This window comes from Solea solea, chromosome 3, assembly GCF_958295425.1.
Source record: "Solea solea chromosome 3, fSolSol10.1, whole genome shotgun sequence".
In the NCBI taxonomy this organism is placed as follows: Eukaryota; Metazoa; Chordata; class Actinopteri; order Pleuronectiformes; family Soleidae; genus Solea; species Solea solea.
The window spans coordinates 27,171,401-27,182,764 of NC_081136.1; the positions used below are offsets into that span (position 1 = coordinate 27,171,401).

An 11,364-nucleotide genomic window follows, 5' to 3' on the forward strand; every position below is an offset into this window, starting at 1 on the left:
GAAAGCAGCATGCACTACTGACACTTCTGACACACACACACACACACACATTATGTATACCTGAAGACACAATGGGTGTGGGCGATCTCTGAAGATTTTTTAGTGAACTTGTATGTGTATTTTTTGTGTGTGTGTGTGTGTGGTGTGTGTGTGCACGCTTGTTCATTCATGCATGTTAGCTTCAGCATATGTTCTGTTGAAAGCGTTCAGCTGTCGTTTTGCAACAGAACTGCTCCGTGTTGCAGAGTCGAATGTCTCTTTTTCACTGCATCACAACAAAGGAAGACAGAATGGAAAATAAAGTCTGTTGCCGGATTTTTATTCTATCTCATTTGTTATTACATGGCCCTGGGGAAAAAAACCAAAACATTTTCTGATTGGATGAAGGATATGCATTATTTTCAGATTCCTGCGTCACTTGTCCTTGCCATTGTTCAAAATTAATAAAAGGCAACATTCATTTAATATAAACTAATGGCTCCACTCTTTGAATAAGCATATATAAGCATAGCAATGAAAAAGGGAATAAAAGGTAAAGTTGATAGAAATGGATGAATAAGGTGAGTTGACATTCTGCGTCTTTGTTGCATTTATAAAGTAATCATTTATCTCCAGACTGACAAAAGTAGTGGGAATAATTTCCCCCTGAAAACATTCATTTATTAGATTTCACTTCATTGTTGAATCAGCAAATGGTAATAATCTGCTGAAATGCAGGATTAATGTTTAATCAATCTGGACCATGTTGCCATGTTGCTCAGGATACATATTGATCTTTTTTTGTTTATTTGTTTGTTGGAAAAGTTTTGCTCTTTTGGAAGTGGAAGTCTATTGAGCCTCCCTAGGGTCAGGGTGGGAAATCATTTAAAGTCTGACTTTTGTGTCTCTGTGCCCCGGTGCTCCCTGGCTCTCCCCGTGCCTCAGACGGGACCCAGTGCCATGCATGGCCAGGCAGGGCCACCTGAGGCACGGGGAGAGCCAGGGAGCACCGGGGAGGGAACACAAATGCCGCTTTTCCACTACATGGTCCCGGCACGACTCGCCTCGGCTCCACGCGGCACAGCACGTTTTTTTTTTTTGCTTTTCCATTAGCGATAATACCTGATACCTTGTACTTTTTTAATACCTGCTCTGGCGAGGTTCCAACCGAGCTGAGCCGATACTATACGTGACGTCGCCAGTCTGCTGCGCACTGACTGGTCAGAGTATCGTCACTGGAAGAGGCATGAGAACTGAAATACATAAATCATATATTGCGATAATACTCACACAATAGCTCTAGTGAGAGTGAGCACTTGGCACCATCTATTGGACTGAAATGTTTTTTATTGTTTTTTTTATGGTATCAGTGAAAAATATTTTTTTTTATTACTTGGTGTCTCCAAAGAGATTTAATATCGCCTCGAAAAATATCTCAATATTTCACTGTATCGATTTCCACCATCACCCCTAGTGCTTCTATGGGGCCTGTGCGTCCTACGATTTTAGGAGAATCTGCGAAGGTCACCGTCATTGCATTTTTGAGCCCATACACAACAGGAAACGGTGAAAGGAGTTAAACGTGTGTTGAGAAGTTGTTGCACGTGTGTTGCCTGTCATCTACAGGTCTACATTCAGCAGTTCACTTTGGCTGCTCTTTTTTCCATTACTCACTGTAATATTTCACCTGATCAAATTGTGAGAAATAAATACAACTGTGCTTTAATTTTTATAGACACATTTATTTTTAAAGATAATTACTGAGGGCTAAACGAACTGAACAACACACTGATGTCACCAGAGAAATATAAATAGGCTCAATCACTGATGTGATTGTTGATTTAAAATGACTCAACAATCATTTATTAAAATCTACCCCTTTTGAATCGCTTGGTAGACATGAAGGCGTCATATGTAACAGAATTAATGTACAACAATGTTTGTGTTAAAGGAAAACATGACCCAACCCCCGACATCCTATTTAAACAAAGCATTATTTCCAATTCAGACATGCCCTGAAGAGTGCCCGAAGTTTGTGCTGCCGGGTGTTTGAACACATCTTGGTTAGTAAAGAAATAAAATAAACATAGAACATGCTTTAAAAAAAAACAAAAAAACTGGGAACTGATTGTGCTTCAGAGTTTTTAAATATTGTCCAATGTATTTCACTACATATTGACAAATGTCCACATTGCATAACAAAGTGCACAAGGGCTTCCAGTGGTCTTTGACTGTGTCTACATGAGCTGTGACAGTTGTCTGAGCATGTCAAAACCGTGTGTGTGTGTTCGAGAGAGCGATGCAGTTGTGGAGGGGGGCAGCACTGCTGTGCATTTACACTCAGGGAGTGATGAGCCCGCTGGTCAAACTGCCCCTCCCCTCTGCTCTCTCTTTCGCTCTCTTTCCCTCTCTCTCCTTCTCTCACACTGGCATACACACACACTGAATGGAATAGGAAGAGGCTGTGCTGCTGGCCCTTTAAGAGCTGAGCCTAGATCTCACAGCTTACAGCAAGAGAGGGAGAAGAGGAGGGACAGAGGCAGAGAGAGGGAGGGTGTGAGTCTGAAAGTGTGTGAGGAGAGTGAGAGAGAGAGAGAGAGAGAGTGAGTGAGAGAGAGAATCAGCAGTGTGTTAGAGAGGTTGAAGGATCACTTCTACCCCTTCTCTTCTTTGGGACACTAACCTTGTTCATCTGAGCATTGTGGGACTGTTTTATGTTGTTGTTGTCGAGAGAGACGGACCCTTACTCCAGCATGCTCACTGAGCCTGAGCTACCTCAGGAGTGTAACAGGTACGCAACGCTTTCTCCCAATAACACACACTACATAATTATTCACATACAGATGACAGAGACAGAGGACAGGACAGACGTGGGGAGAAGACGGCACTGGGACAACACGAGTAGGAAGTAGAAAAGCATGTGTGTTTGAGAAGAGAAGAATCTCTCGCTGTCTGTGTGTGTGTTTACCATGTGAACTGTCCTGAAAGAGTTGGCAGAGTTGGAGTGTGTGTGTGTGTGTGTGTTTGTTTGTGTGTGTCCGAGTGTGTGAGGGAGACGGAGTCAGAGATGGTAAGAGTTGATGATTGACTGACTCTGTGCTTTTGGAAGAGATATCATATACAAAGCTGTGGCAAAGCAGGCTTTATAATTCTCTTACTCTGTGTGTGTGTGTGTGTGTGTGTGTGTGTCTGAGTGTGAGTTTGTCCCGTCTGACCAAAGTTTCATGTTTATCCAATCCAATACGTCCACAGACAAACTGCTAGAAAACAGTGTTGAAGCATGTGTTCAAGATAAAGACACACTTAGTGTGTGCGTGTGTGTGTGTGCGTTCAAGTCAGAATGTGTGATCCTCTCATCATCTCCACTGCTCACCACAACTTTATTTACTTCTGCTTTATCCTCTCAACTATTTGAAGTCTCTTTCGGTAACAGCATTGTTAATGTCCTGTCAACAGGTCAAAAATACACGCAGAATTTTTTTCCGTTTTATTTTTAAACACTGAAAAAGTCCAAGACTAAACATAAAATTGGCGTGTTTATACCGTGCCCTACCGCGCTGCTTCTTTTGCAATTTGCTTATTTATTTTCAACTTAATCCAAATTCAATGCATGCAAAGCCTCATTAATCCTATTGTGTATCTGCATGTTGTTGTTTTTGTATGTTTATTTTTCTTGACTTATGCTAATTTTAATCTCACTGGGCTCCTCTTATATTTTTGAGCGGGCCTGCGTCATTTACAGGTGTGAACCATCTAACATTTTCCCAAAACTAAACACAAGAGGCTTTTGCCTGTGGAATAATGTCTGTTTGATGCTGATGCCACTGCTGTGAATGGCAGATTATGTTATAATACCCAGTATTTTAATATAAACAATTTATTATATATAGTTTATTATTATTATTCACTCAATCATGCACACACTGGCACAGAATGGGACTTTTTTTTGGTGACTAACTGGGGTCGGTCGGGTGACTTAGGAGGAGGATTTCAGGGGGGCCCCTTGAATTAAAAACACATTTAGATGTGGCAAAAATGTGTTTTTAATAAACCAGCAAAGTGGTTGAAGAGAGGAGAAAAAAGATAACAACAGCTAGTAGGAATTAAAAATTTAAAGGATTATAGAGAAAAGCAGAATATATGGAGATAAATGCAGGGATTACAATGACTTAGGAGGAGAGCGCTTAGAACTCTTGCTTTCCAGTAATACACTCCATCACTGTGGCTCTGTGTGTGTTTGTGTCTGTGTGTGTGTGTGTGTGTGTGTGTGTGTGTGTGTGTGTGTATGCGCACACATTCATACGTGGATGTATGTGTGCTTGTGTCCGTGACTGAGCAAGAGAAGGGTATCTTCCAACTCGTGTGTGCGCTTCAGCCTTTGTGGTCGCGATGTTCTCGGTTCCTGCGTCTCTGTAAGTGCCCGCTCTTCTCCTCCACCCCGTTTTGCCGCTGCTGCTTCTTCTTCTTCTTCTTCTTCTTCTTCTTCTTCTCAACACACTTCCTCTTCTTTTACTTTTCTCCACTTATTCTCCTTTTCTAATTCTTTTTTTTCCTTCAATCATACAGCTGTAAAAATTTGATCATGAATTTGATTGCCAATGTCTGATGATGAAGAGTTTGGCAGAGTTTTAGGAGATTGCGAGTTTTATTTTGTCTCATTTATTTTTCTTTTCTGACAAGTGATTTCTGCTTTGTTGTCTTTTTGAATTTGAGTTTTATATCAGTTTTATTTGTTTTTTTATTTAACTCAGCAAAAAACCCTACAATTACTTTTTGAACTTTTTGACAAAGCTTCAAGATTTTCTTTATTTGTAATATTTTATGTTGGGTTTTTGAATATTAATTACACTTTTCATGATTTTAAAGTCTTTCATTCTTAGTGTTCTAAGTGCTCAGCTTTGTATCAAAATTTCCAGTTAAAGCCCGAAATAGTGGAAACAGACTGCCTCTGCTAACACGGCCTCATCTGTTCACACAAATGAGAGAGATGCACAGAAATCCAAAGCAATCAGAGCCCAGATGAAAAGACAGAGGGAAAAGAGACGTTTAACGGGGCAACTGTGGCAGTGGATGAAGTGATGAAGGGAAAGAAATTATGTGGTCAAACTGACACATTCCTCACCGATGGAGAAAAGAAGGAATAAAATCGTGGTTTCAGAAAAGTGAGACTTCCACACATGGGGGGAGATGTGGGGGGTGGAGGAGGTGAGGGAGAGAGGAAGAGGTCTGTGTCAATGTGGTGTTAAGACAGTGGTGGATTTTCACACCCCTCCATTTGTCTCTGTTTATTAGGGTGTGTGTGTGAGAAAGAGAGAGTGAGTTTGAAGTAGTGGCAGTCAGCAGTGGATGTGTCCACACTTTGATCAGTTTAAACAAGACACAATTTTTTTACTCCCATTTCATTGGGACCATTTTTTGTTGACATGTTTATTAAGCAATGGGAGTACATTTGTCTTATTCTGTACTTACATACAGTTTTTACATAAAAAAAAAACATTGACCGCATCATGAAGTATAATTCTCCGCTCGAGAGGAAAGCATTCAGCAGTGTATATAAAGAACAGTTTGAACCTGTGCAGTCCAGTCTACACTTTACCTTGGTGCAGAAAGCCGTTCAGCATTATTACTTCTTTAACATTTAAAACTTAACATATATTTTTCCCCTGCTGTGCTTCTTTAATTGCTTTAATTTATTTAATCACTATCAACTTATTTTTTCAGAGAAGTTCATGCTGTTGGTGATTTAAAAAAAACAACTTCTGGCAAATTTGACACAAGTTGTTACTGTCAGATTCAAGTGGAGTGTGTGTGTGTGTGTGTGTGTGTTTGTCAAACGAGAGAATGTGTGCGTCTGTAAAGGAGAGAGAGAGAGAGAGAGAGCAAGCAAGAGTGTAATTGAGTAGAGTGTCCGTGCTCCACAAACTAATGTGCCATTCTGCCCCTTTCTTCCCCTGTGGCCCTGTCCTGGCCTCTCTCTCTTTCTCTCTCTCTCTCTCTCACTCTTTCTCTCACCCATTCTCTCTCTCCACCTCTTGCTCGCTCACTCACTCCCTCGCCTCCACCAGCACCACCACCTCGGACTGGAGGCCATTGTCTGGGCCATATTGTCTGTCCCCAGAGAGCCTTGATAACCGTGTCTCCATCCACGGAGCGAGAGGGGGCCAAGAAAGAAAGAACGATAGACAGAAAAATACCAGAGGAGAATGCTAAAGCCAACCCCCCCACCACCCCCTCCTCCTTTCCACTTCCTCCCTTGTCTCAGCACACTCTCACTCGCTCCCCTCACCCCTCCAGCTCTCTCCCACCATGACCTTCCTCTCTCGTGATCAGCTGACCCTTTATGATAGCCAGTATAAGATAGGGACGATGAATAATTGGCTTCATTTGTTGTTGTTGTTGTGCTTGTTGTTTTTGTTGTGTAACTGTGGACACGGAGGAGTTGGGGTAAAAGAAAGAGAAAGTGATGGAGTGTTTTAAGTGACTGGAAAAGAAAAAGGAAAAGTGTGTGAGGAAAAAAAGCAGACAGACAAGAGGTGTCCCTCCAGGCTAACTAGAATTTGGTCATATGACATGAGGTCACAGGGTAGGGGTCAGAGTTCAGGTGGAGGATTGCATTGTCAACAGAGCAGGATTGTGTGTGTGTGTGTGTGTGTGCGCGCATAAGTATTTATTCAAAATTTCACACTTCACAAATCTCGTCTTCTCTCCCGTCTTAAGCTATCCGTCAATCTAGGCATTTTGTCCTACACTAATCTCACTACGTTGTGCACTCTTGTGCTTGCTCTGTCTTACACACACACACACACACACACACACACACACACACACACACACACACACACTAACAAACACACACCTCTCTTACCATCCTTCCAGTCCACAATAGGAGTCAGTGTTAGAGACCCAGAGCCTACTCCTAGAGCACTACAATGAAACCTCTGTCTTTCCAGGTAGTGTGTGTGTGTGTGTGGGGGGGGGTTGTCAGAGGAAAAGAGAGGCGACCATTTGGACTAAGGTGGGAGAGTTTCAAAGCATAGGACGAAAGAAAGGGGACAGCTGGGAGTGTGTTTGTATTTGTCTGTTGTCATTTATGTGACAGAAAGAGCATGTGTGTGTGTGTGTTTGTGCCTGGTTTACAGGGGCAGGCCAAGTTGCTGACAGTGAGACAAATGTTGTGACTCCTTTATGGATTGCTTAACAAATGCAGCACAAATAGCACCCTGGCACAACAATGGAAAAACACTGTCCTCCGCTCAATAAACATTATGCAGTGTCTCCCCCTCGCAAAACATCAGGGGAGCAGGGTCAGTGTTCACCGGATGCACTTTTCCTCTCTCCGTCTGGTTTTTCTTTCCCTCCTCCTTCTCCTCCTCCCTCAAAAACTCTCTCTTTTTGTTTCTTTTCTTTACCGTTTTCCATAGCAACACTCAAGATTTTCCCATGAACTTGATGATGACAAACCCTCCTGATAGATAAATGGATAGATGGACAGACGGATATTTTCCTGTAGTTCTCCCTCTCGCCTTCATCTTTACCTTATCCTTTCTTCCATGCTGAAATGTCGGTGATGATCACATCATCCAGTGACTCAGTGTTAGACATAAATAATGTTTTTAAGAGGGAGAAAAGCAGAAATAATGACAAGGAAAGTACGTGGAGCAATGCCTTGCTGGTGACTAAAGCTTAGGGTGGACGAATGGACGAGAGAGGAAGACATATAAACAGAGAGAGAGAGAGAGAGAGAGGGAGGTAGTTCCAGAGGCCACATGAGTTGGCCCTCGTCTTTTGCACCCACCCTTTTTGCTCTCTCTTTGCACATGAACTTACACGAACACATGACTGTCTCCAGTGTGTGTGTGTGTGTGTGTGTGTGTGTGTTTGTGTGTGTGATTAACAGCAGTGACATTAGGTTGTGTGTTATTGCCTTTTGTGGTTAAGCCGGACAGGAAACACAGTTTGGGCTGTCGGCCGCCGATTTAAGGCACCTCACAGAGGATGCTTTGTGTGTGTGTGAGGCTGTGAGTGTGTGTCTGTGTTTGTATGTGTGTGTAAGGGTGTGTATGTATGTGACTTTGTGAGCCTATACAGACAGGAGCTGTGTTCATATTTCCTCCATGTTGCACACGGTTTACTCAAATAGAGAAGAAAAATTCAACAGGCTTTTTTTTAGTGACTCTATTAAGCAGAAAATGTCTTCATTTACAATATTATGGCATACACTCCCTTTTTAAAAACTGATCGTTTGTTTTTTAAAATTGAAATGTTCATGGATTTAAAAAGTCTATGTTTTAATGCTTAACAAAGATTCAAAACTTGTCATGCTTGTGCCATAATGTAAGAGAGCCACACCAAGAAAAGAGGGAATAACATTCATGCTGTTGATCCTTCAGGCTTTTATCTTTCCATGTCATCCCCTCTTCTGTGTTGCTGCTTTATTCTTCCCACTGTTTAAAAGGACAGCCTATATATAGATATTAGGCAATATACTTAATAGTTTGCTCAGGGAAGAAGGGAGGGAGCGAAGTGATGGATGGATGAATGGAGCAACATTCTTACAAACAGCTGATTGCGTGAAGAGGGAACAGTCAGTAAGACAACACCGGGGGAAAGAGAGGCAGAAAGACAGCGAGAGGAAAAGAGCAAGAGGACAGACGATATTAAAATAAGTTCAAGAGTGTGTGACAGAGAGATAGAGACAAAAAGAGAAGAGGAAATTGTTTTGAAAGCTGAGAGGAGCAACCAGTGGGAAAAAAAGCAGTGGCAATAAAGCGAGTGATAGCATGACACGAGGGGGAAACATTTGTTTAAATTCCCGCCTGAGGTGTCATACAGATGTAAATGTTGCAGTCAGCTCCTCGGAGGCAAAAACACCCTGGGCACCTTATCTAAAAGGCACATTCCGCTCAACTATTTTGATATGCCCTTCTATTCCCTCAGAACAATTTCAAAGATAACTCACATTTCCAGGCAAATAGACCTACACCGGAGTGACAGGCACACACTTCTTAGCAGTCACAGGGAGAAAAAAAATGGCACTTTGACTCTTGGCAGCACTTTGGAATTAGCCACTGTGCTTATTTTTACTGTAGACGGCTGATTCGACTGACGTGAAATAGTGATGTGAAATAATAGGTTGTAATTTAAAGACAGACTGCGCACATGCGTGCACTCATGCACACACACGCACATAAGTGTGCACACTTTGTTTGGAATTCTCCAGAGGAGGCTCCCACACTCCCTGAAAGCTTGTTCTGAGTAGAGGAGTTAACAAGAGCAGTTAGCGGCATGATTATGTTAGCAGTCAGACACACAGAGCCGTGTGTGTGTGTGTGTGTGTATGTTTAAGTGTGTGTGTGATAGCCTGTGACATTTCTGCGATGGCTGCTTTGTCTTTCCCTCACTTCTCATTGAAGCTGAAACAAATCTTTGCCCCCATTTTCTTTAATTAATTTGATGTGTGTGTATTTAAAAAAAAAACAAAAAAACATTGTGCATGTGTGAGCTCCCACCCTCGCGTGTTCATAAGCTGTCTGCCTGTATTTAAACGTTGCTTACATGTGCATAAGCTTGCCGTGCTAACATGAAATGGGCACGTTGATTACAGTAAGCGGCGGCCAGGAGATGTCACCAACCATAAACGGAGATTATTCTGCCCGTTAATGGACGTCCGTCACAGTACGATTAGTGACTTACTAGCAGTGGACATATGTGATATGAGAAGGACTTAGTTGAGGAGCCGCTAATCATCAAAAAGCTAAGGGGTAGTGGCGCTCTAATCTCAGCTTAGAGCTCTCACCGTGTGCATAGTTGTGTATTTGTGTGGTTTCGGCAACAGAAATGAGAGGATGAGGGGTTGGGAAACAACAACTAATGATAATTAAGTTTCTTTGGAGTCTACTTATTAATGATTAGTAAATTAAAAAGTACACAGCTTTATTTTTTTTCAGAAGTGTGCTGTCAATTTAAAAGACCATTACTGTGCTGTTCAATAGAAAAGGGCCGGCAATATGAATTCAGTGTATGTTAAGGTTTGGTCTGTTGTGACATGTTGAATTTATAAAAACAGGCAAAATTATGCAAATATTTTGTAATTATGACCTGGATGCTGGGGCTTATTTATCAACCTTCTAAACCCCCATCTTTTTAAATCTTTTAATCTCATCGCTCCACGCATTCAAATGTCTTCCTCCAGGTCTCTCCCGTCACAACAGCCCTGCCAAACTTTAAATAAAGTAGCCAGCGTAACCTGCACACCCACCGTGCTCAATTGTATAGTAATTCAACTTCAAAGGCGAACTGTAGGGAGAAAGGGTTTTTTATAGCTTGAGAGGAGCTGTTAAAGGCCTCTCCATTCATAGACACCCACCTCCGAGGAAGTAGTAGAGTTTAGGGGGTTAGGGGGACGGGTGTCAAGAGGAGTGGAGGGAGAGGATGATGAGAAACGAGAGTGGCAAATGATGAAACAAAGTGTTTGAATTTGTTTCTTCAGTAGAAGACACTGACCAGCAGTTTTGGATATCTGTGTTAATGTGTAACTTCTTTTGTCTGTATGCTGTAGGCTCATCAACAAATTCCACGGAAGCTTCTATTCCTAAATGATGGTCAATTAAAATAAAATAAAAAAAATCAGAGAATCTTACTATCTTATATGTTTCTGTAGCTGAACTGAAGTTGTACTTACGTGAGATGACATTTCAAAGCCGATCCCAGATCTGTAGACAGGGGTGATGGCTATAGGTGGAGGTGTGCACACGATGGACACGAGTCTTAGGACACAAGTGAATTTCAGTTTTAATATCAGTTGTATTTAATGACAGCCATGTGCAGTCTTATCTCTGAAGTGTTTTGTCATTGAAAGTAATAGAGGAGCTTTACTGGTCATTTATCGCTTTAGTTTTGCTGAGTATGCCCATGGAAGAGAAACCGATAAAGACATCAAGATAAAGACATCAGATATATATATATGTGTATGTGTATTTATTTATTTATATATATATATATATATATATGCACCTTGTTGTGTATGCACTATACACACTGTCGAACATTAAAACCCTCATTCTGACTTGTTCGGCATTGATGAGAGCTGACAAAAACGGTCCACAGAATTGTCAGCTCATAGTTTTGCAAACTTTTCTAAAATATTATAAACTCTTAAATGGTGATTTCTCAGTTTTCTGATTCTACTTCAAATATAGAGTATTACACGTGTCATGTCCACTGAATCTCAAATATATATATAAAAAAGGAAGCATTTGATGTGTTTCTAAAAGCACAAATATTTTTGAGAAATTAGCTCATGATAACACCTCTTTGGAAACAAACAATTAAAGATTCAATTACACTGGTAAAGTTGAGATTTTACAGTGTAACTGCAGAGGAGTT

General features: G+C 41.4%; 1 protein-coding gene across 1 annotated transcript in view; it reads left to right on the forward strand.

The window, feature by feature from the left end:
• Positions 1–2,516: 2,516 nt before the first annotated feature.
• LOC131456444 (transcription factor Sox-5-like) overlaps positions 2,517–11,364 on the forward strand; it is a gene marked incomplete at its 3' end in the record, with an annotated part of 9,271 nt that continues 423 nt past the window's right edge. Inside the window, exon 1 of the mRNA XM_058624788.1 lies at positions 2,517–2,770. Coding sequence (XP_058480771.1) covers positions 2,694–2,770 — 77 coding nt within the window. The remainder of the gene's footprint in view (positions 2,771–11,364) is intronic.